Source organism: Neovison vison, chromosome 2, assembly GCF_020171115.1.
Source record: "Neovison vison isolate M4711 chromosome 2, ASM_NN_V1, whole genome shotgun sequence".
Taxonomy (NCBI): domain Eukaryota; kingdom Metazoa; phylum Chordata; class Mammalia; order Carnivora; family Mustelidae; genus Neogale; species Neogale vison.
The window spans coordinates 224493837-224514227 of NC_058092.1; the positions used below are offsets into that span (position 1 = coordinate 224493837).

At 48.4% G+C, this 20391-nt stretch overlaps 1 protein-coding gene and 1 non-coding gene across 10 annotated transcripts in view; one reads left to right on the plus strand and one right to left on the minus strand.

Moving 5' to 3' along the window:
- The first annotated feature begins 2783 nt into the window (after positions 1 to 2783).
- TRNAK-CUU lies at positions 2784 to 2857 on the plus strand. Its single transcript has one exon. It is a non-coding gene; the product is annotated as a tRNA-Lys (tRNA).
- A 12124-nt stretch (positions 2858 to 14981) lies between these two features.
- Positions 14982 to 20391, minus strand: part of ABLIM1 (actin binding LIM protein 1) — a 221866-nt gene continuing 216456 nt past the window's right edge. For all 9 annotated transcript variants that reach the window (XM_044240588.1, XM_044240584.1, XM_044240583.1 and 6 more), the window contains one exon: positions 14982 to 19591. In XM_044240588.1, coding sequence (XP_044096523.1) covers positions 19478 to 19591 — 114 coding nt within the window. In that variant the 3' untranslated portion in view covers positions 14982 to 19477. The remainder of the gene's footprint in view (positions 19592 to 20391) is intronic.

Below are 20391 nucleotides of genomic sequence, written 5' to 3' on the forward strand. Positions count from 1 at the left end.
CAGTGGATTAAAGCCTCTGCCTTCGGCTCAGGTCATGATCCCAGGGTCCTGGGATCGAGCCCCACATCGGGCTCTCTGCTCAGCAGGGAGCCTGCTTCCTCCTCTCTCTCTGCCTGCCTCTCTGCCTACTTGTGATCTCTGTCTGTTAAGTAAATAAATAAAAATCTTTAAAAAAAAAAAAAAAAGAGATACATTTTACTTACTAGATTACCGGGTTATCATAAAAAGATCTAACGCCGGAACAGCTATATGGGAGAGAGGCCCAGGGCAAGGTTTCGGAAGGGGGCATGGAAGCTCTAGGCACGCCACTCCCCCCAGTCTCCACATCTTCACCGACCTGGAAGCTCGTCGGAAAGATCACTTCTTTTAGGTTTTTCTGGATGCCTCCTGACATAGGCAAGGTTGATTAAATCATTAGTCACCGGTGATCCATTCCAATTCCAATCCCTCTTTGCACCCCTCCCCCCCGGAGTTCGGGAGAGGGGGACTGCAAACCCCAGGCTGCCAATCCCAGGTTGGTACAGATCCGGACACCTTGATCATTCTTTTTTTTTTTTTCTTAAGATTTTATTTATTTATTTGACAGACAGAGATCACAAGTAGGCAGAGAGGCAGGCAGAGAAAGAGGAGGAAGCAGGCTCCCCGCTGAGCAGAAAGCCCGGTGCGGGACTTGATTCCAGGACCCTGAGATCATGACCTGAGCCGAAGGCAGAGAATTTTTTTAAAATCTTTAAAAAAATTTTTTTAAAAATCAAAACACTGGCATATAGGTTCTGGCTAGACTCTCCCTTGTACCCTTGTCCAGCTGGGTGACTTTGGGTTGTGTACTGAACATTTCTGGACCCCAGTTTTCCTCTCAGTCAAATGGGAATAAAAATTATATGCCCCTCAAACAGAGCTACAGCTGTTTCTGTCATCATTCAACACGCAGAAGGGTGCTAGTCAGTGCCAAGGACTGGAACCGGTGTTAGGACTTCAACCTGTCACCCCCCCCTCCCGCCCCCACGCAGGGCTCCACCCCCCACTGAGCACGGCACCAGGTGCTTTGTCAGATACGAGAGCGCACAAGACCCTTCAGGGTCCTTGAAGGGGAAACCAGAAACTCCATCGTTACTGGCAAAAGAGCCTAATCTTCTGTTAAACAAAAAATACAGCTGAATAATTTAAAAGATTAAATTGGTTTTATCGAACAATTCACGAACTGGGCAGCATCCCATCTAGCAAACAGAAAGGAGATCTGTTGAGCTGTAGAAAAGTAAAGGTTTTAAAGCAGAGAGGGAGAGAGAAAAGGAAATTATTAGCAAAGAATGTATTGTTTTAGGCAGGGTTGCCCTCCTAAAGGGAAAAGATGGGGTCTATCAGAAAATTTCCTGGTGCTGACCAGGAAATTCCATGTTGATTGGTTAAAGGTTACATTCCTGGGGACAGGGGTGTGGTGTTGAGACTGCTGTTAGGTTAGGTATAAAGTCTTGGTTTGCTGACATGGGACCTTAGCGTCAGTGACTCCATTTTGGGTCTGCGGTTTCCTTTCAGACTACTGAGCCAGGGCCAGTCAAACATTAACATGTACAGGCATCACCTGGGGGTCTTGGTAACATTCATGTTCTGATTCACTAAGTCTAGGGTGAGACCAGAGAGTCTGCATTTCTCTCTCTTTTTTCTCTTTAAAATGTAAACATTTATTTATTTGTTTGTTTTCCAGCCTTCTGCATTTCTCCGCTTGCTCCCAGGTGATGCCTACCGAGGGGGCCAGGACCACAAATCCACAAAGGGAGGAGGCAAGAATTAAAGAAGCGGTTCTCTCCTTTCCCATAGTCAGCCAGCCTAAGGAAGTGGTATTTCCCTTTCTCGGCTGATGGCTGCACGTTACTTTGCTGTCTTATGGGGCCCACGATAATGTGTGTAGAAGATTCCGTGCTGGTAAATTCTGGAACAAAATCGTCAAGGCGAGTTCATCCTGCAACTGGGGTCATGGCCGTTCTCCCGGTATTTTGAACACCGTGTTACAATGGGTTCGCTTCAGTGCCCAGGCTGGATCACACAGTTGTGTTTGTTTTTCTTTCATGATCAAAATACTTAAGGGGGAGGGAAAGGGAAAGACAAAGGAGGGAAAGAGAGAGAAGAGAATGATCAATGCAGCTTCTCAAAGTCCTTTTGCAAACAGCCTCAGGTCGCCGAGATTTCTTCTGGCAGAGACAACTGAGAGAATGGAAATGGGAATCCTTTACAGAGAAGCCTCTAGCAGAGCAGAACATCTGAAACCCGGCCACTACAATCATACAGTGTCTGGGGATCTCGCCCTGTCACTCGATAAGAATTTTAAGTGTAATTCAAGTATGGTTTATGGAAAGTCCCAGAACAAAAGGGATCGTGGTGTGGGGTTTGGAGCCAAGCACAGGCAGGTCCTAGATGGCAAGGAACAACAATCTTTTATTACTAATTATTAGTGTTATTATTAATGCATTTGAGGAGCAGTTTCCTCAGAAAAAGAATAATCTGTTAACACAAGGGTGTGGCAACTTGGACCTTCCAGAGAACAAAGTTGCAAGTGTGTTTGACTTGCAGATTGGGGGCTGCTGGCAGCATTCAAATTCTACCACACACTATTAGTGCTTAATTCACACAATAACTTGGAACACCAACGTGGTGAGGTCTTAGAATCCCTGGTCTCGCCCACAGCTGGGCCTCCTGTAGGGTTGCTGGAAACATGGTACAGCTTGGGAAGCTCTGAGAAAGGTTTTGGTGGGCAGGGCCATGTCTTGCTGCCAACACGTCCGAGGGGCGCCTGGCTAGCTCAGTCAGTAGAGCCGTGTGATTCTTAATCTCAGGGTCATGGGTTCAAGCCCCATGTTGGGCAAGGAACCTGCTTCAAAACAAAACAAAACACCATGTGCTGGCGGCTGACGATTGGAGTGTCCAGATTGGGTCCCAGCACCATCATTTAGGGTGGGCACCACTGGGCATAGTTCTTCATGTGCAGGATAGGAATGATAATACTTACTTCATAAACACATCGCAAGGATGCTGGGCTGAAGCACGCAAAAACTGAGCATAATACCTGGCATTGAGCGAGTGCACAAAATGGTAGTGGGTGCGTCCAGAAGTTCTCAGTTTTGGGGGACAGTGGTGAGGGAACAGAAGGAAGAAAGAGCTAAGAACTTAGAAATCTCTCTCTCTGTTTTTTTTTTTAAGGTTTTATTTATTTATTTGACAGAGATTGCAAGTAGGCAGAGAGGCGGGGCGGGGGGAGGGGGAAGCAGGCTCCCTGCAGAGCAGGGAGCAGAGAGCCCGATATGGGGCTCGATCCCAGGTCGCTGGGATCATGACCTGGGCCAAAGGCAGAGGCTTTAACCCACTGAGCTACCCAGGCGCCCCTTAGAAATCTCTTTTTCTACCAATGCCTTCCTCCGTACACATAGAACCAAATTCAACACCCCTCACCCTGAGCCATAAATGTACATCCAACCTGCCTAAGCTTCTTGTCCATTCCCTACCAGGGAAGAAGCCAACGCAATGGCTTCTGACACAGCCTTTTGGGTCAGAACTCTGAACATGCACTGTCCTTGCTCCCGCTTGCCATCTCTGCCAGGCTCCCACCCTCCTGTCTCTCCAGCTGACACTCTGCTGGATCTCGTTCTTCTCTGCTCTTCTTCAAATCCATTGCATCTTTCTCCACTGCATAAAATAAACTTTACTTACAGCTCTCTAAGTTAATTGCCCTTCCTTGTCATTGGATGGGTTTTTAATTGTTTTGTAAATTCTAGCTTATTGATAGTTCAAAATTTTTATAACCATCCTTCCATGAAGGGCTGTTTGGGTGATTTCTAGATTTCAATATTCTAAATAGAACATCTAAAACATCTTCATATGGATTATTTTTCTTCCTTTTTAAAAAGCAGTTTCATTGAGGTAGAACCGACATATCATATAAGTCACCCATTCAAAGTGTTCCGTGTAGTGTTTTTTTTTCTTTAAGATTTTATTTATTTATTTGAGAGAGACACAATGAGAGAGCGAGGAGAAGGTCAGAGAGAAGCAGAGTCCCCGTGGAGCTGGGAGCCCAATGCGGGACTCGATCCCGGGACTCCGGGATCATGACCTGAGCCGAAGGCCGTCGTCCAACCAACTGAGCCACCCAGGCGTCCCCGGTGTAGTGGTTTTTAAAATAGTAACAGAGTTGTGCAACCATCATCACAATTAATCTTAGGACATCTTCACTGGGGACGCTTGGGGGGCTCAGTCGGTTGAGCATCTGCCTTCGGCTCAGGTCACAATCCCAGGTTCCTGGGATCAAGTCTGCATCAGGCTCCTTGCTCAGCATGGAGCCTGCTTCTGTCTGTCACTCGCCCTGCTTGTGCTCGCTCTCTCTCTCTGTCTCTCTGACAAACAAAATCTTTTTTGTGTAAACAAATAAAATCTTTGAAAAAAAAAAAAGAAAAAATCTTCATCACTTTATGAAAAGAACCCTCATACCCCTTAGCAGCCTACCTATTCTCCCCATTCCCCAGCCTTGGGCAGTCACCTAACTATCTTCTAACTCAATAGATTTGCCTGTTCTGGAGATGTCACATAATAACAATATTCTTGAAGACCATTCCATTCCATTTGTGCCTGGCTTCTTTCACTTAACATAATGTTTCCGAGTTTATCCACGTGGTAGCAAATATCAGTACTTCATTCCTTTATGTTGCTAAATAATATTCCACGGTGTGGATATATTACATTTTATTTATCCACTCAATAGTTGATAGACACTTGAGTTGTTTCCATTTCTGGTCTATTATGAATAATGCCTTTATAAACACTTATGTCCAAGGTTTCATGCCGATACATGGTTTCATTTCTACTGGGCCCACTGCATAGTTTTGCCCTTAATCAGGTGTTGTTTCCTGTAGCTTAACTCTCGTTCCTAAGGTGAATTCATGGTCTTCCTCCCCACCCCAAATCTGCTTCTACTCCAAAGTACATGACTGGTGCACCACCTACGGTGTTGCGCAATCCAGAAACTTACCAGTCATCCTTTGCTCCACCCTCCACTGCCCCATCCTGCACCCCACGCAGCTCGTGCCCAGTCCAAGCAACTCAAAGAGAAGCCTTCCCCAGAGGAGGCTTTGCTGACATTCTAGAATGAATTGGGAATTAATCAGAAGTAATTCTTCACACACTTGTACCCTCCATTACATTTGTGGGGTTATTAGATCAATGTCTGCTCACAATTTTATCTCAAGTGCTTAGCATGGTGCCAACGTCCTAGCAAGGCTATCAGCCTCTCATGATTGGATAGGGATCACATTTCTTTTACAACATCTCCCAGGTCCCAATACAAAAGTATTGTCATTGAAAATGTGTGGACTTGAACTGCTTTTCCGTCTTTTGGGGGAAATTTTTAAAAATTAAGGTATAATTTACATATAACAAAATTCACCTTTTTGGGGGGTACAGTTCGGTAAGGATTGATTGATGGATGGATTGACTTAAAGTAGGCTCCACGCCCAGCATGGGGCTTGAGCTCACAACACTAAGACTCGGAATTAAGAAGCAGAACATTTCACCGTCCCCCAAATTTCCATATGCCCCTTCGTAGTCAACCCGTCCCCTCCTCTGTCTCCTAGAAGCCTCTGATTTGTGTTTTTTTGTCCCTTATAGTTTCACCTTTCCTAGAATATTATACAGACCTAATCAGGCATTATGTAACTTTTTGATTCTGATTCCTCTTTCGATTCCCACAAAGCATTTGTGCCTCCCCAGTGCTGTTGCCTACGTTATTCCTTCTTATTGCTCAGTACTGTCCCACCGTGGGGATGAATCCTAGCTGCTTATCCACTCCCCAGTTAAAGAACATTTGGAATGTTTGGCAATTTGTATAAAGTCAGTATAAATACTTATGTACAAGTTTTTATGTGAACCAAGTTTTTTTTTTTTTTTAAGATTTTATTTATTTATTTGACAGACAGAGATCACAAGTAGGCAGAGAGGCAGGCAGAGAGAGAGGAGGAAGCAGGCTCCCTGCTGGGCAGAGAGTCCCATGTAGGGCTCTATCCCAGGATCCTGGGATCATGACCCTAGCCGAAGGCAGAGGCTTTAACCCACTGAGCCACCCAGGCGCCCCTGAACCAAGTTTTTTTTTACTTTACTTGGACAAACACCTAGCAGTGGGACTCGGGGGTCATAGGACAGCTGTATGTTTAATTTTATAAGAAACTGTCAAACTCTTTTCCAAAGTGGTTGCTGCATTTTGCATCCCAGCCAGCAGCGGGTGGGAATCCCGGTTGCCCTGCGTCCTCACCAGCACTCGGTATATTTGAATTCTCACGGAGTCCGGATTCCAGTCCTTCATCAGATCTGTGATTTGCAAGTATTTCTTCCCAGCTGAGGCTTGTGATTTCGCTCTCTTAGGATAGCTTTCGAAAAGCACAAGTTCTTCATTTATTACTTTTTAACATTTTATGGATGATGCTTTTGGTGCCGTATCTAAGAAATTTTTGCCTAACTTGGGGTCATGAAAATTGTCTCCTAGAAATTTTATAGGTTTAAGGTCTACATTTAGGTTTTTGGTCTGTTCTGATCTCCTTTTTAGCTTGTGAACATTCCATCTGCTTTGGGCCCCAGGTCTAATCTACAGGTTACTCCTCTGCGCTGCTCTCCAATCTCTCAGCTTTTTGAGCACGCGTCTTCTTGGAGCTGGCAGGTGCATGATGCTGAGGGGGAAGCTTTCCTGCAGCTGCGAGCCCCGCCCCTCACGTGACCCACCACAGCCCCGCCCCTGATTAGATTCACGTTCCTATTTCCCACAACACCAAGCATCTCCTTTCTCCCTTTAGATACTGAATAGATGTTACTGAAATTTTAAGAACAGATCTTAGGATGGCTTAGGGATGTGTATGCCATTGAGAATAAAGGGAAGTTAGCACAGCTAGTAAAAACATTTTGAGTCATTCAACAAGCCCTGTACACTGTACGCCTCCTCTGCACCAGCCACTTGACCAGCTTCCGGTGGCCCAGACCTCCAGGAGGTTATTTCATCCTATGTGACCTTGTTATAACAGTGTTGATCACTTTACCCAGAAACCAGGAATACAGGGGTTGTACGACCAACCAAAGTGCTCTGACAGATTTTTAAAACCTGAAATACATTCAGGTAGAAAGTAGCAAAGGGAAATAATGTATGAACCCAAAAGTAGAAAGATAAAGGCCAAGCTCCCAGGGCCACTTCTCATCGTTCCCCTCTTTCGTTCCACTCATTGCACTTTCCCCCCCAAATGTGAGTTTTCACGTAACATCTGCTTTCGGGCTACACAGGGAGGAGGGAAGGAAACTTCTCCATTCAAGGATCCCAGATTGAAATTTATTCTCTCAGAGTTCTAGAGTCCAAAAGTCCCAAACCAAGGTGTGGGTAGGGCTGTGCACCCACTAAAGGCTCTAGAAGATTCCTTCCTCTTCCAGCTTCAGGCGGCTCCCAGTGTTCCGGGGCTTGTGTCTATGTAGGATCTCTGCCTCTGTCCTTACATGGGCTTCTTCGCATGTAAATTTGTGTCTTCGTCTTCTTTTTAAAATTTATCCACTTGAGAGAGACAGGGAGAGAGAGCACAAGCAGAGGGAGGGGCAGAAGGAGAGGCAGAAGCAGGTACCCCGCTGAGCAGGGAGCCCAACTTGGGGCTCCATTCCAGGACCTTGGGATCATGACCTGAGCTGAAGGCAGATGCTTAACCAACTGAGCTACCCAGGCAACCCTCTGTGTCTTCTTTTTGGTCTCTCATAAGGACCCACCCGAATCTAGAATGATCTTGTCTCCAGATCCTTGCCTTCATTACATCTGCAGAGACCCTTATTCCAAATAAAGGCATATTCTGAGGTTCTGGGTGGACATATCTATCGGGGGTTTACGATGTCAACCCACTATTGATGTTTTCATGTATTGAGTTTAAAAACAAAAACAACTAGGGGGCGCCTGGCTGGCTCAGCTAGTAGAGCACGCAACTCTTGATCTCCAGGTTGGGAGTTCAAGACCCACGTTGGGTGTAGAGATTACTTAAAATAAATAAATAAAAACGACTGCTTTCAAGTAAAAGAAGAATCTGTCACAAGTCCTGGCTTCCTGATTCTCACTCCCGCTCCAGCCAGGCCCCTGGAGGTAGTTACCAAATTTCCTTGGAGGGCCTGTAGAAAACTTAACCCACTTCCCCTGCTGGCACATAATAGGCTGAAGAAACAGTGAGCACATTGGGGGGAAAAAATAAGTCATCTGATAAAAAAGCAAGATTTCTAGGCCATTTTTCAACATTCAGAGTTTTCTTACAGTTGTGGGCAGAGAAAGGGAGAACAAAGGCCAACAGACTGTTTTCCCTTTCAGCACCAGGGAGGCTGACTGGTTCTCTCTCATCTCAGCCTTCTCTCTTTCAATGGAGACAATCTTCTTAATCTTCTTGCAAATGAGGTGACATTTGAGCTGATTCTGAAGTCATCTGCTCAGAGGGCTGGGCTCCAGGGGTGCTAACGGGCGATGCTGGGGACTCTGAAGGAGGCCACTGGGGACCCTGGGCCTCTCTGCAAGGGCAGACTTCCAGGCCTTGTCTGACTGCAGGTTCCATGAATTAGGGGGGACAAAGGAGTGACCGAGCCTGGTGACAGATGCTCGGGTTAGTCCCAGACCAGCTCTGCTCTTGACTTGAGACTATGTCATGAGGAGTAGGTGCGGGGCAGAGGTTCCCAAACCCAGCGGATCCATCAAGAATCCCGTGGAAGCTTTCCAATTTCATTTAAAGATATGGTTTCTCAGCTCCCACCCGAGATCTACCCAATCAGAATCTCCTTGTGCACAGAAACATGAGCTTCGTAGTTAGACCTGGGCGCAGCCTTCTTGGCTGCTCCCACAGAGGGCCAAGGGAACCTGGACAAATCAAGCAACCTCTGATTTGCATCGCGAGGGTTACCCCTCACCCGTGCTGCTGGTGGGATCATTGCTAATGCACCCAGAGGTGAACACTTGGCAGAAGCCATTTGACTAATGATCAGTAAATATTAGCAATTTACCGTGAATGGTCTGAAACACCCTGTTTTTATGGGGAGGACATTAGAAATGGTTCTATTCAAACCAAAATGAAAACAAAAAGCTCCCAGGAGAATCCAGCAGATTTTTGCTCCTATCTGATGGGAAGTAACGGCCATGAACATTTTCTAGCTTTCATTACGAGAGGTATGTTCCAACACAAAAGCAGGAACGAAAGGACCTACTCTTTCTGTGCCAGCATGTGTCCAGTTTAGAACAAAGTGTTGTTATTCATGGCCAGGCTCCACCTTGCCGAGGGAGGCTGGTGTTTGTCTTTGCAAAGATGGTCCTTCTGGCAAATCCTTAGAAAACCACGTGCTAGCCTGGTTTTCAGAGACCCCCAGAGAGCGGTGACAGCCTTCGGAGGAACGTGGCTTTTGGACCTGATGGGAGGGGTTAGAAGCCTACCCACTTGCCAGGGGGCCTCTCCCCGTCCTGGGCTTACCCTCTGCAGATGAAATGAACTAATCTTCGCCAAGTACTTAGGCCAGTACCTGGCGTTCCAGAGGCCCTCACCGAATGTCTGCTGCTGCCGCCCTCCACCCTCTCCCTACCATCCCGACTCGTATACCTGAGTCAGATTCCCAAACTCTGTGTCTGGAAGCCGCCCAAGGCTCTGCCCGGCCTCCAGGCCCTCAGGGATGTTCTGGGAGGTCCCGCCACTAAAACATGCTTAGGGCAAAGCAGAAACTGCCTCTGCTTTGGAGGAGAAATTTTCCCAAGACTACTTGTCTTTTTATCTGAGGGGAAGGGCTGAGTTAAGACGCACCCGCAGGGGGACAAGCACAAATAAATATGGAAAAAACCTCTCTAGGGGCGGCCATTGTACTTGGCACAATGGCAATGGCGGGGCCCAGAGAGCATTTTTATCCAGTTGAGATTAGAAAGTAAACTAAATGTGGACATATTACCCCTCCTCCAGGGCCCTGACCCACTACTGCCCACCCCTGAGGGCTGTAGGAGTGGAAGGGGTGAAGATTCTGACTTTTTGTCAAGAGTCCTGGCCTACCACGGGACGGGGTGGGGGGGGGTAGGAAATTTAGGGCGTGGAGGCAGGTTCTCAAGCACAGGGTTGGGATTCCCAGAAGTTTTGGGCACTAGTCCTTTGACCACCCTGGGCTTTCTCAAAAGCTGCCAGAGCCAAGTCCCCACCCTTCCCAGCACTTTCCGGCCAACAATGAGCGCGTCCAAAAGGGCAGGGCTGGGGACACACCCAGGCAGGGCTGGCCCTGCAGAGAGCAGGAACCCCGTTCCCGGGATGGGCAGGAGGGATTGAGTAGGGCTGGTGGCTTTCTGGAGCCGAGGAAATATGCCCCAATACTGTAAGGACTGGTAGCTCAGCCTTTGCTGCCATGGTTGTTTTGAAATAATACAGTCAGAAAGATCTTTCTGGAAGCAAAGGCATCTTTCATGAAAAGCAGTCTCGGCTCTTCCACGGATGGTGTTTCTAAAGGATTCCTCAGGCAGCTTAGGGAGATCCTCCTGACCCCGGAAGCACTGGGGCCCCACAGCTTCAAAACCCCTTGGGAAGGGGCGTCTGGGTGGCTCAGTGGATTAAGGCCTCTGTCTTCAGCTCAGGTCATGATCTCAGGGTCCTGGGATCGAGCCCCGCTTTGGGCTCTCTGCCTGGCAGGGAGCCTGCTTCCCCCCCTTTCTCTCTGCTTGCCTCTGCCTACTTGTGATCTCTCTGTGTCAAATAAATAAATAAAAATCTTAAAAAACAAAACCAAACCAAACCCTTGGGAAGAACTGAGCCCCGAGTTGACAGCTTGGCATGCTACAGTTTTTTGTTTTTTTTTAAAAAGATTTTTATTTATTTATTTGACATAGAGAGATCACAAGTAGGCAGAGGCAGGCAGAGAGAGAGGAGGAAGCAGGCTCCCCGCTGAGCAGGGAGCCCGATGTGGGGCTTGATCCCAGGACCCTGGGATCATGACCTGAGCCGAAGGCAGAGGCTTTAACCCACGGAGCCACGCAGGCGCCCGGCATGCTACAGTTTTGAGCAGCCTGCCACCCTGGCTGGCCACGGCGCCTGTGGAGGGGACCTGAGCCCTTCTCCGCATGACCCTTGCCTACATGCTGATCTTGAAACTGGGGAGCGGGTGGGGGGGAGGGTTGCTGGTGGAGGGCTGATGTAAAGAGCTGTGTGGGATAAACCACAAGATATGCCCAGCTCAGGGCTGGGCACATACAGCTCCTCATTACATGACAGCGACTTTTTTTGAATAAAAGCTTGTCACTGTGCATCTTGTATGGTGCCAAGCCCTGTTCTACCGGAGGCTCGCAATAACCCTTTGAGGTCGCTATTATTACTCCTCTCCTATAGAAAGCAAAATTGAGGCTTCGAGAAGTTAAGCAAATTGTCAGTAGTTCCACAGCTGATTATTGGTGAAGGTGGAACCCCAACCCCAGCGAGTCTGACCCCACAGCCGGACTCCGCTACTGCGTGATAATTTGTTATTACTCCTCACTGGCACATCTTCAGATGATCTCAAGCCTCGGGTGATACTAGACAAAGGGCGGGCTGTTATTAAAGCAGATAAAAGAAGTTGTGGGCTTGCTTTCACGCTGCGATATTTATGAAAACTGGGGGAGAAGCAGCCCAGAATAAAAAACTAAAATTCTTGAATGATGAAACTACTTAGGGCGCCTGGGTGGCTCAGTGGGTTAAGCCACTGCCCTCGGCTCAGGTCATGATCTCAGGGTCCTGGGATCGAGTCCCACATTGGGCTCTCTGCTCAGCAGGGAGCCTGCTTCCCTCTCTCTCTCTGCCTGCCTCTCCATCTACTTGTGATTTCTCTCTGTCAAATAAATAAATAAAATCTTTAAAAAAAAAAAAAAAAAAGAAACTACTTAGTAGTCGTAGTGGTACTAAGTAGTACCAAGAAACCCTCATTCCCCCGAACCACCTATGAGTGCAACTAACGCTTTTCTGTGTCTGCGCCCTCCACCTTGCTTCATTCAGCCTAACAACCCCCAGGATGTATCCAGAATGCCGGTATTCACTCCTAATTTGCTGATGAGGAGACTAAGGCTCAGAGTAGCAGGGGTTCTTGGGGCCAATTACTCTTCATAAAGATCACTGATGTTTCTTGAGCAATTACTATGTCCTGGATACTGTGTGGTGCTGAACATGAGTTAAAATGAAGCAATAGTCTTCTGATGGGGATTAGTATTCTGGCCATTTTGCAGATGAACACGTTGAGGCCTAGGGAGGCGAAAGAACTGGTCCTAAGACACGGAACTAGCGAGTTCCCCCAAGCTTGCTCATACTAGCAACCTGGCAGCCGTGATGGGGCTCGCAGCCTAGTGAAGGTAAATGGCCAGTCTCACGGGGAGAACCTCCGCTCTGCAGCAGACCCCGGGAGATCTGGAATGTGGGAGAGGCAGTCCTCGCCTCTGGAAGGTCATGGAGATGCAGAAGAGAACAGCATGGGATTTGAAGATACGCCTCCACGTCCCAGTTTTGCGGCTTGATCAGACACATTGCATGAGCCGCTGAACGTTGGGGTCACCTGTAGAGCCGAGCCGCAGTGACCCATCTCGTAGGGCTGTCGTGAGAAGCACGGTTCACACAAAGCCTGGCACTCGCCAGAGACCTTACCGCAGTTCAACGGAGGAGCAGAAACACACGCCAAGCTAGTAGCACTGGGCAAAGTTTGAGGAGTGTCACACGTGATGTTCAGCCACAGGCGTGCAAAGAATTTCCTGGAGCAGGTTGGGCTGGGCTCATCAAGGCAGACTCTTCGAAAGGGTGTGAACTCGGGCTTGTCTTTGATTCAGGGCAAACGGTGCCCATGGGAAATTCACACGGGTAACTCCAAAGAGCTCTGGATGACTGATTTCAAACAGTCAGTGTTGCCGTTACCTCCTGTCCCTGGGGCCAGATCCTCACGCTCTCCACCTCCTCGAAGAACTGGACATTGTACGAGAGAAATGCGCTCCAGCGGCAGGAGAGAGCATGGTGTGCTCAGGAAAGTCGCGGGGCTGTGGAAGAGCTGGAGGGCCAGATTCGAAGGGGCGGCATGATGGGAGGGACAGCAGCGGGCGCCGTGAAGGGCCCGGGGCTGTGAACCTGGCTGTGTGTGAGGGCTAACGACTTAAGTGACACAGGGGGTCAGTGTTCAATGAAATGGTGATCACTGTGGCAAAAGCCATAGAGAGCTCAAGGTAAAGGCTGAAGGTCAACACGGACTGTAGTCGTCAGAGCCCAGAGTGGTGATGCCAGTGCACGTGGGGACAGAAGTGAATGGAACACAGGCCTCTAGCTGGACCTCCTGACACGTTTCCTACAGTAGTAAACCCAGTGTGCCAACTGTCTGCAAAATGGACAGAACACTGATCCCCCCAGTCTCAGCTCCCAGCTTTGTGATGAGGATCCACATGAACGCTAGTGTGACTGGCCCCAGGATGGGTGTTAGGGAGTGCATGTTTGTGTCTCCCTCACCCCCCCCCCATGTATATGATGAAATCCTAATCTCCACTGGGACGGCATTAGGAGGCACCGCCTTTGGTTATTAGATCAGGAGGGTAGAGCTCTCATGATGAGATTAGCACCCTTATAAGGAGAGACAGAAGAGCTTGCTTCCTCTCTCTGCCCTGTGAGGACACAACCAGAAGTCTGCGATCTACAAACCTAAGCACATTCTCACCAGACACCAGATCTGCCAGCACCTTGATCTTGGACTGCCCAGACTCCAGAACTGTAAGAAACGCATGTTGGCTGTTCCAGCCGTGCAGGCTATGGAAGTCTGCTAATAGCAGCCTGAGCTGACTAAGCCAACAGGCTTGACAGACACGCCGTATTAAAGCTACGGTCTGAAGAGGCCATCTCGAGTCTAAATACATCGTGTTTTCCAGTAGGCGCAAATGTGTGGCAGTGAGAATAACATGCAAATCAAAATCTAGGAGATTGCTTCACCTGAACTCTGGTAACGCAGGGGAGGTCAAAGCTCTGGAAGACCTGTTTCTACCATCGCGCTGCAGTTTCCTGGTAAGAAGCCCCCACTCGCTGTGGTTCACAAGCTCTTGTCCTCCGACTTCAATTCCCCCTTCTGGTCCAGATGAGGAGCCTGGCACTGCCGTGTCACAAAACCAAACACCAGCACAGCCCAATGGCTCTTTTTAGATATTTTCCCTGTAGGGCCGCCTGGGTAGCTCAGTGGGTTGGGCATCCAACTACTGATCCTGTCTCAAGGCCATAATGGCTCATGGCTCAGGGTTGTGAGATCGAGCCCCTGGACAGGCTCTGTGCTCAGCGGGGAGTCTGCTTGAGATTCTCTCCCTCCCCGACATGACTCGCGCTCACGCACTCTCCCTCTAAAAAATACGTATTTTCCCTTCGGCCAACTTGGTCAATTTGGTCTGATTACTGGACAGTCCTGGAATGTACCATTGCTATTTGTTGCATTTCCCCCTCTCCACAGCCCTCCTGGGTGCTAAAATTGCATTCCTAAGGCTTTGGTTTGAGTCTGGTCATCAAAAGTCATCAGAAGTGTTTCTTCCAACAGGACAGACTGTTAAAGGGTGCAGAGGAGCAAGGAAACACGGCGTGGAGGCGTCTGTGGATAGAATAAAGCACACACTTTATTCACTGAGTGGTGAGTGTACAGCAGCGACGCGGAGGGCAGGGCGGGGAGCCAGTGTTGCTTGCAACGGGAGCGCAAAGCAGGTCGGGGCCGTTAAGCACAGCAACGTGGGGCCGCGGGGCCGCGGGGCCGCCCCGGCCTCTGCACACGTCTGTGGTCTGCCGGGCGCAGACCGACACCCACTCACTTTCACGGGGACACGACACATCTTGTACACAGCAGTTCTTCCCAATACTCACTTTCATGTTTCTGAAAGGGGAGGGAAGGAAGAACTGGACGTCTTCTGATGCTTGCAAGAAAATTCCATTCAACTGAACTTAAAATGAAAGGACTCCAAGAGAACCAGATGCAGGATTGTCAGCAACTCACAGACACCACACATTTATTACTGGACGGGTCCGTACCCAGAACCCAGAAGGAACACCAGTATCGGGGACACTTGCTTTCTCTTCCACGGGATAAGGAAACACAGGCACGTACAGCCATTAAGGGGCTCCCCACCTTTCTGAATGGCAGTGGATCTAGTGGTGTCCCCCGCTACCTTTGGTGAGTGAGGTCCGAAAAGTGACTCACGGGGTCTTCATTCTTGACAGAAGACACTTTGGGGAAGAATTTTATTTCATGATAACAACTGCCAGTCCATGACCCCATCCATCATTGCATTTGTTTGATTTTGCTGTGTTTACATATACTGCTTAGAAATTTCTTTCAGCTGAAACAGACCGCCTCCCCCTTTCCACTTGCCATAAATGAAACTCACGCACTTAAGAACACAAAAATCCATATGCAAAGCAGATCAATCACCATCTCCTCATGGCTTCCTGGGCAGCAAATGGAGAGTGATTTTTTTTTTTTTTTTTAAGCCAAAGTAAAAATTTCTCTTTCTTTCATCACAGCATAGTTGCCTAGTTTCCTTAATGTACGTTATCACTTTAAGGTGATATCACAGCAAATCTCACGCCTGAAATGATCTCCTTTTCTGAATAGAACATCCTTCCAAAGGGAGTACTAATGAGTGAGTTGTAGGGTTTACTCACAAACACTTGGTTTGTCCAAAGAAAATTATTTTAAAGATCGAGTCAGGTCAAGGCTGGCCTAGGAAGAGTGGATAAAACAGTGACCAGTCATACAGAAGAGGTGATTTGTAAAAACAGCTGGTCTCGGAGGACACAGACGGGGGGATTACATGAAGTTCATGGGGTTCACTGCCTTCCCCACTCCTTCCTGACAGTCAAAGAGAGGGCTCGCCTACCCCTTCAACGCACAGAACGCGAACGCTTTTTGAAAGAATCTTTAGAAAGACCTACCTAGTCAAAAGTGGTTAATTCCATTTTTTTTAACTTGCAAAAGCATGTATATTTTATATAATCATCTGAGAAGCAATTCTTTAGAAAAAGGTGTTTGCTTTAAAGTGTAAAGAAATTAAGTGAAAGTTTTATAAACATTTCCAGCAAGACTTCTCTCGAAGTCGAGTTGACGGCTGTCACCACACTGAGAGGATGAAGAGTGGCAGAGGGAGTGTGCACCGTCGGACCCACTAACCCTGGCTTTTCTGCGGGAGGTTTCAGCGAACAGGCAGTTTGTCCTTAGTTGCTGAAGAAGTCCCATTAAGGACATTTCATTACTAACATGAACCAAAATACAGATGCTTAGCTAGCTATACAAGTTCCCAAATTCTCTTTAGGTCTCATCTTGAACCACACGGGAAGAGTAAATGGTATCCTGGCTCTTCTGGACTCTTCTTTAAAGCGCGGACTTTCAGGCTGTCAGAGGCCTCTTTTGCTTCGTGCAGGCGCTGGGTACTTAAAGAATCAAAAATGAGCCCAGCGTTCAAAAATATAGCCCTTGGGGTATGAACCAGGAAAGCATGCCACGTGTCGAAGTCTTCCCCTAGAGTAAACAAGCCTGTTCCTCGGGCTGCGTTCACAACTAGAATTTTTGTGTGCCATGCAGAGTGGGGTTCAAGCAGAGAACACACTGATCTCCTATACAGTGGCCTGGACGTTTTGAGGACAAACGTGCTGAGCCCAGTTTAAAAGAAAAAAAAAATGGCAAGGCCATTGTAGCCCATATATTAGATTTGGCAGTTAAGAGAACCTGGTTGCCCCATGACCCATCCCTCCACTGGAGCCTTCTGCAGAGAGTGAAGTTGGGCAACCCAGTCCACGTTATGGTTTCCCACAACCCCTCCCCAGAGCGCAGCACTGCATTCTTTGTAGACAGGCGGCTACGGACATTTTCCAGTAATGCGTTTTGCACAGTATAGTTTAAATTAGCTAATATACTTGCAAAGAAGCTTCCCACCCCCTGGACCCCCACACTGGGTACAGAACGGAATTCAAAAGAGATATGAAAAGTCGAGCTTCATTGGTGGGAGCAGGTTCTGGGTTCAGATCTTTCACTATCATTGCAAATTTTCTCACCCTGACATTTGCTTGCATGTGCATGGGTCCTAACTCATTAACCAATGACAACATTGAGGGTCTTTTATGATCCCCATTAAGGGAAAAATTCTCTCCACCAGCCCAGCACTGGGACCCATCTGGCCATCCTCATTGTGGATTACTGGGAAGGCACCATGGTCCCCACTCCTCCCACTTTGCCAGTGCGAAGCCAGGACTAGGATTCGCAGGCATTGTACTGAGGCTGCTGTCGTCAGAAAGAGCAAAGACGGGGCAGCAGAAATAGAGAATGAAAGCAAGAGGCCACTCAAGGCACCGAACTGCAAGCTGCAAACTAGGGGCTTCGGCCCAACGAGGAGCTGGTTGTCTCAGGTCTGCTCCATCAGAATCATTTGCGAAGTATTTTAGTAGGTCTAACACACACACATACGCACACGCACACAGGCACGTATGCACACATGCACGCTCGTATATGTGAAAACAGGCCTCAAACATGCAGTGTGCAGCACTCGAAGGACGTGCGGCTCTAGAGATTTCGGGAACAGCACACAGGAGAAGCCAGCCCAGATCCCTCACAGCACCCAGGTGATGGAGCAGGTGCCACGTTACTGGTCTGCAGCAGTTTCCAGAACTATTTTTTTTTTGCTTTTTACCGTGGAGATTGGCTACTAACTAATTCGGATACTTGGTGGCCACAGGAAGAATTTCTTAGCTTTTTAAAAGTAGTGGCGTACGAAGAGAATTCAAACGATTTCTTCTTTGGCTTTAAAACAGAATTTAAATTCCTAGCCAGAGCCCCCAGAGCACCAGACCAAATGTGAAAACCACCCATGTGTGGAGCTGGAGGGAGATACCCTCCCTTGTCTGCCTCACCCCTCGTTAGAGTCACGTCTGGAGGCATGCCGGAATCACGATGCGGTCTCACATGCATGTTTTGGTGAAACCCTAGGCTCCCCTTCCAATCTGGTGTTGCTGAATTTGCAGACTCTGGTGGGACGCTCTGAGGTCCACGTCCAGCCTGATCTGAGGTCTGGGGTCCTCACTGTGCTGCAGATCTGAACTATATGCATCGCGGGGGATGCTGGTTTCCGACCCCGACACCCTTCCATGGATGCCCCGTCAGGTGAGGTCTGACCTCAGTGCTGACCTCTGAGTCACACTCAAGTGTGCAAACGTCCCTCGGAAGCTGCAGCACCTGAGCAGAGACGAAATGCAAAATAACATGCAGATGCCTCAGACTACACTGGGGCGTCCAATGACACACGCACACACGCACAAACACGCACACGGTGAAGTCAACAGAGCTAGGCAAGAAGGAAAGCTGAAAAGGTCAAATGAAATCAGTCTGAGGGAATATACCCTGGAGCTGCAGAGATTTCCAAGAGCAAAGCGTGCCTTTCCTTAGCCTACTACTGAAGAGACCTCAAAAAAATCCCAAATCCAAGTGGGCCTGATCAGATTCAGGGGCCCTGGGGTGAGGAGCAGGGGATGTAAAGTAGAAGAACTTGCATTGGCGGGACCCGGGATTTTCCTTCCTTTTTTTTTTCCTGCCAAGAATGTTGTGGCCCTGGGGCAAAAGTCCTCCAAGAGCACACAACTGGAGATCATCTCTCCCTTTCCTTTCTTTGCAGTGGGGGCCTGTGATAGCACCTGTCCTTGGTGGGGAGGCAGAGGGAAGCGTACAGTCTGAAGCAGAAAAAGAATTAAGGGCTAATCATTCCTTTTCCCTCTCTTTCTCTTATTTATTAATTTTTTTTTAGTAATAGCTAAGTAATTTGCCAACCAGGTCCTAGCAAAAAGTAGAGAAAAAGGAGCTTATTAAAAATGACCTTAGCTGCTATTCAGCCCACTCGCTCAGAGCTGCCCAGCTCCCCGACTTGGATTTCCATCCCGCTGGGGGCCCAGGCCGGGCTTCATGAGGCCAGTGAGAACAGGGGTGTGCAAAGTGGTGCGAACACATGGGTACATCCCTCAGGCTCTTCCTCCCTAGCCGTGGTGCTACACAATCCATTCCTGCTTCGGAATGATTACAACTGCTTTTTCCCATGCGGCATCCTAAGGGCACTTGCTGGCTCTTACCCGAACAGTCAGCACTCTGGTTAGACAACAGATAAAGGAAATGGAAGAAGTAGCTCCTGTTGTGGACATAAGGTGATGTTGGAAGGTCACGTGTGAACACTACTGTCCAGTGTGGGGAACACAGAAATTCTGATCCCATTACTTCTTGGCAAGTGTTGCCGGTGGCTGGCCCAGGATTTGGCTCATGGGTGTTTTAGTCAGGTTTCCTGTTCTGTTGTTGCTGAGGGACAGAATTCTGTCTGAAGTCTGCGAATTCTCCAATCACATTCGGGCCTTAACACAACATCCTACGTGTCGCCGCCATGGCAGTCCTTTTCTCAACTGCTGTCTACATGGTTGGGGGCGGGGGGGTTGGCGCGGGCTTAGAAGAGTTTCGCTTTCTTCTTCATGTCGTTGCGTCTCCAAAGAGGTAACTTGTCAAATTCCTGTATGGACATTCCAAAGATTTCCCGAAATACTTCTGGGGCTAAGTGGCGCTGTGAGTGGGAGAAAGAACAGTGGTCAGTCCCGATGGCCACATGGATGGCCTTGACACTTGATTTTGAGTCTGTAAGGGACAGTTTTGGAAAGCAAGGCAGAATGATGGCAGAGGAGTTTATCTCTGAGGCTGGCTGGCAGGCCTGGGGCCAACTGGCGCCTTACCTGGTTGGCCCAGGTGAGGCACCCACCTCAGCGGACAGAGCTGGCGGAGTAACGATTATTACAATTACAATTATTACAATACGCTACCCAGTGATGGGACATACGAAGGTGATTTGTTAAGCTAGAGGCAACTCCACTTCAGGTCCTTGGGATGCTGCTGAGAAGATGCAGGGAAAATGGACCCACAGCACTAAGAAAACCAGAAACTTCCAGAGTGGGGTCTGGGTAGCCCTGGGGCTTCCTCCTGGCTCAGCAGCAGCAGCAGCAGCTCTGCGGGACGCCTGGTCTACCAGGAGAATGGATTCCATCTGTCGTCCCTCCTAAACCATTCCCTTAGGATAGTAGAGCCTTTCTTCTCTGCGCCAGACTGACTTCACGTACAAAGGTACTGCCTTTCGTCAGGAAAAAGTAATGGTTCTTTATGAGACTGGCAGCCAGAGTTTTTCTTAATTAAAATCACTCAGACGGAACAGTACAAGCAGCCTTGCATGTCTAAGGGGATCTTGGGTATGTGCACCCAGATAACCCTTCAGCTAGCAGTGTGGAAACAGCCAAGAGGGAAACTTGTCCAGGGCAAACCTCTTCACTGAGTACTTCCTTCCCTCTCTCGACTAAGTTCAACCCAGGCGCTGGG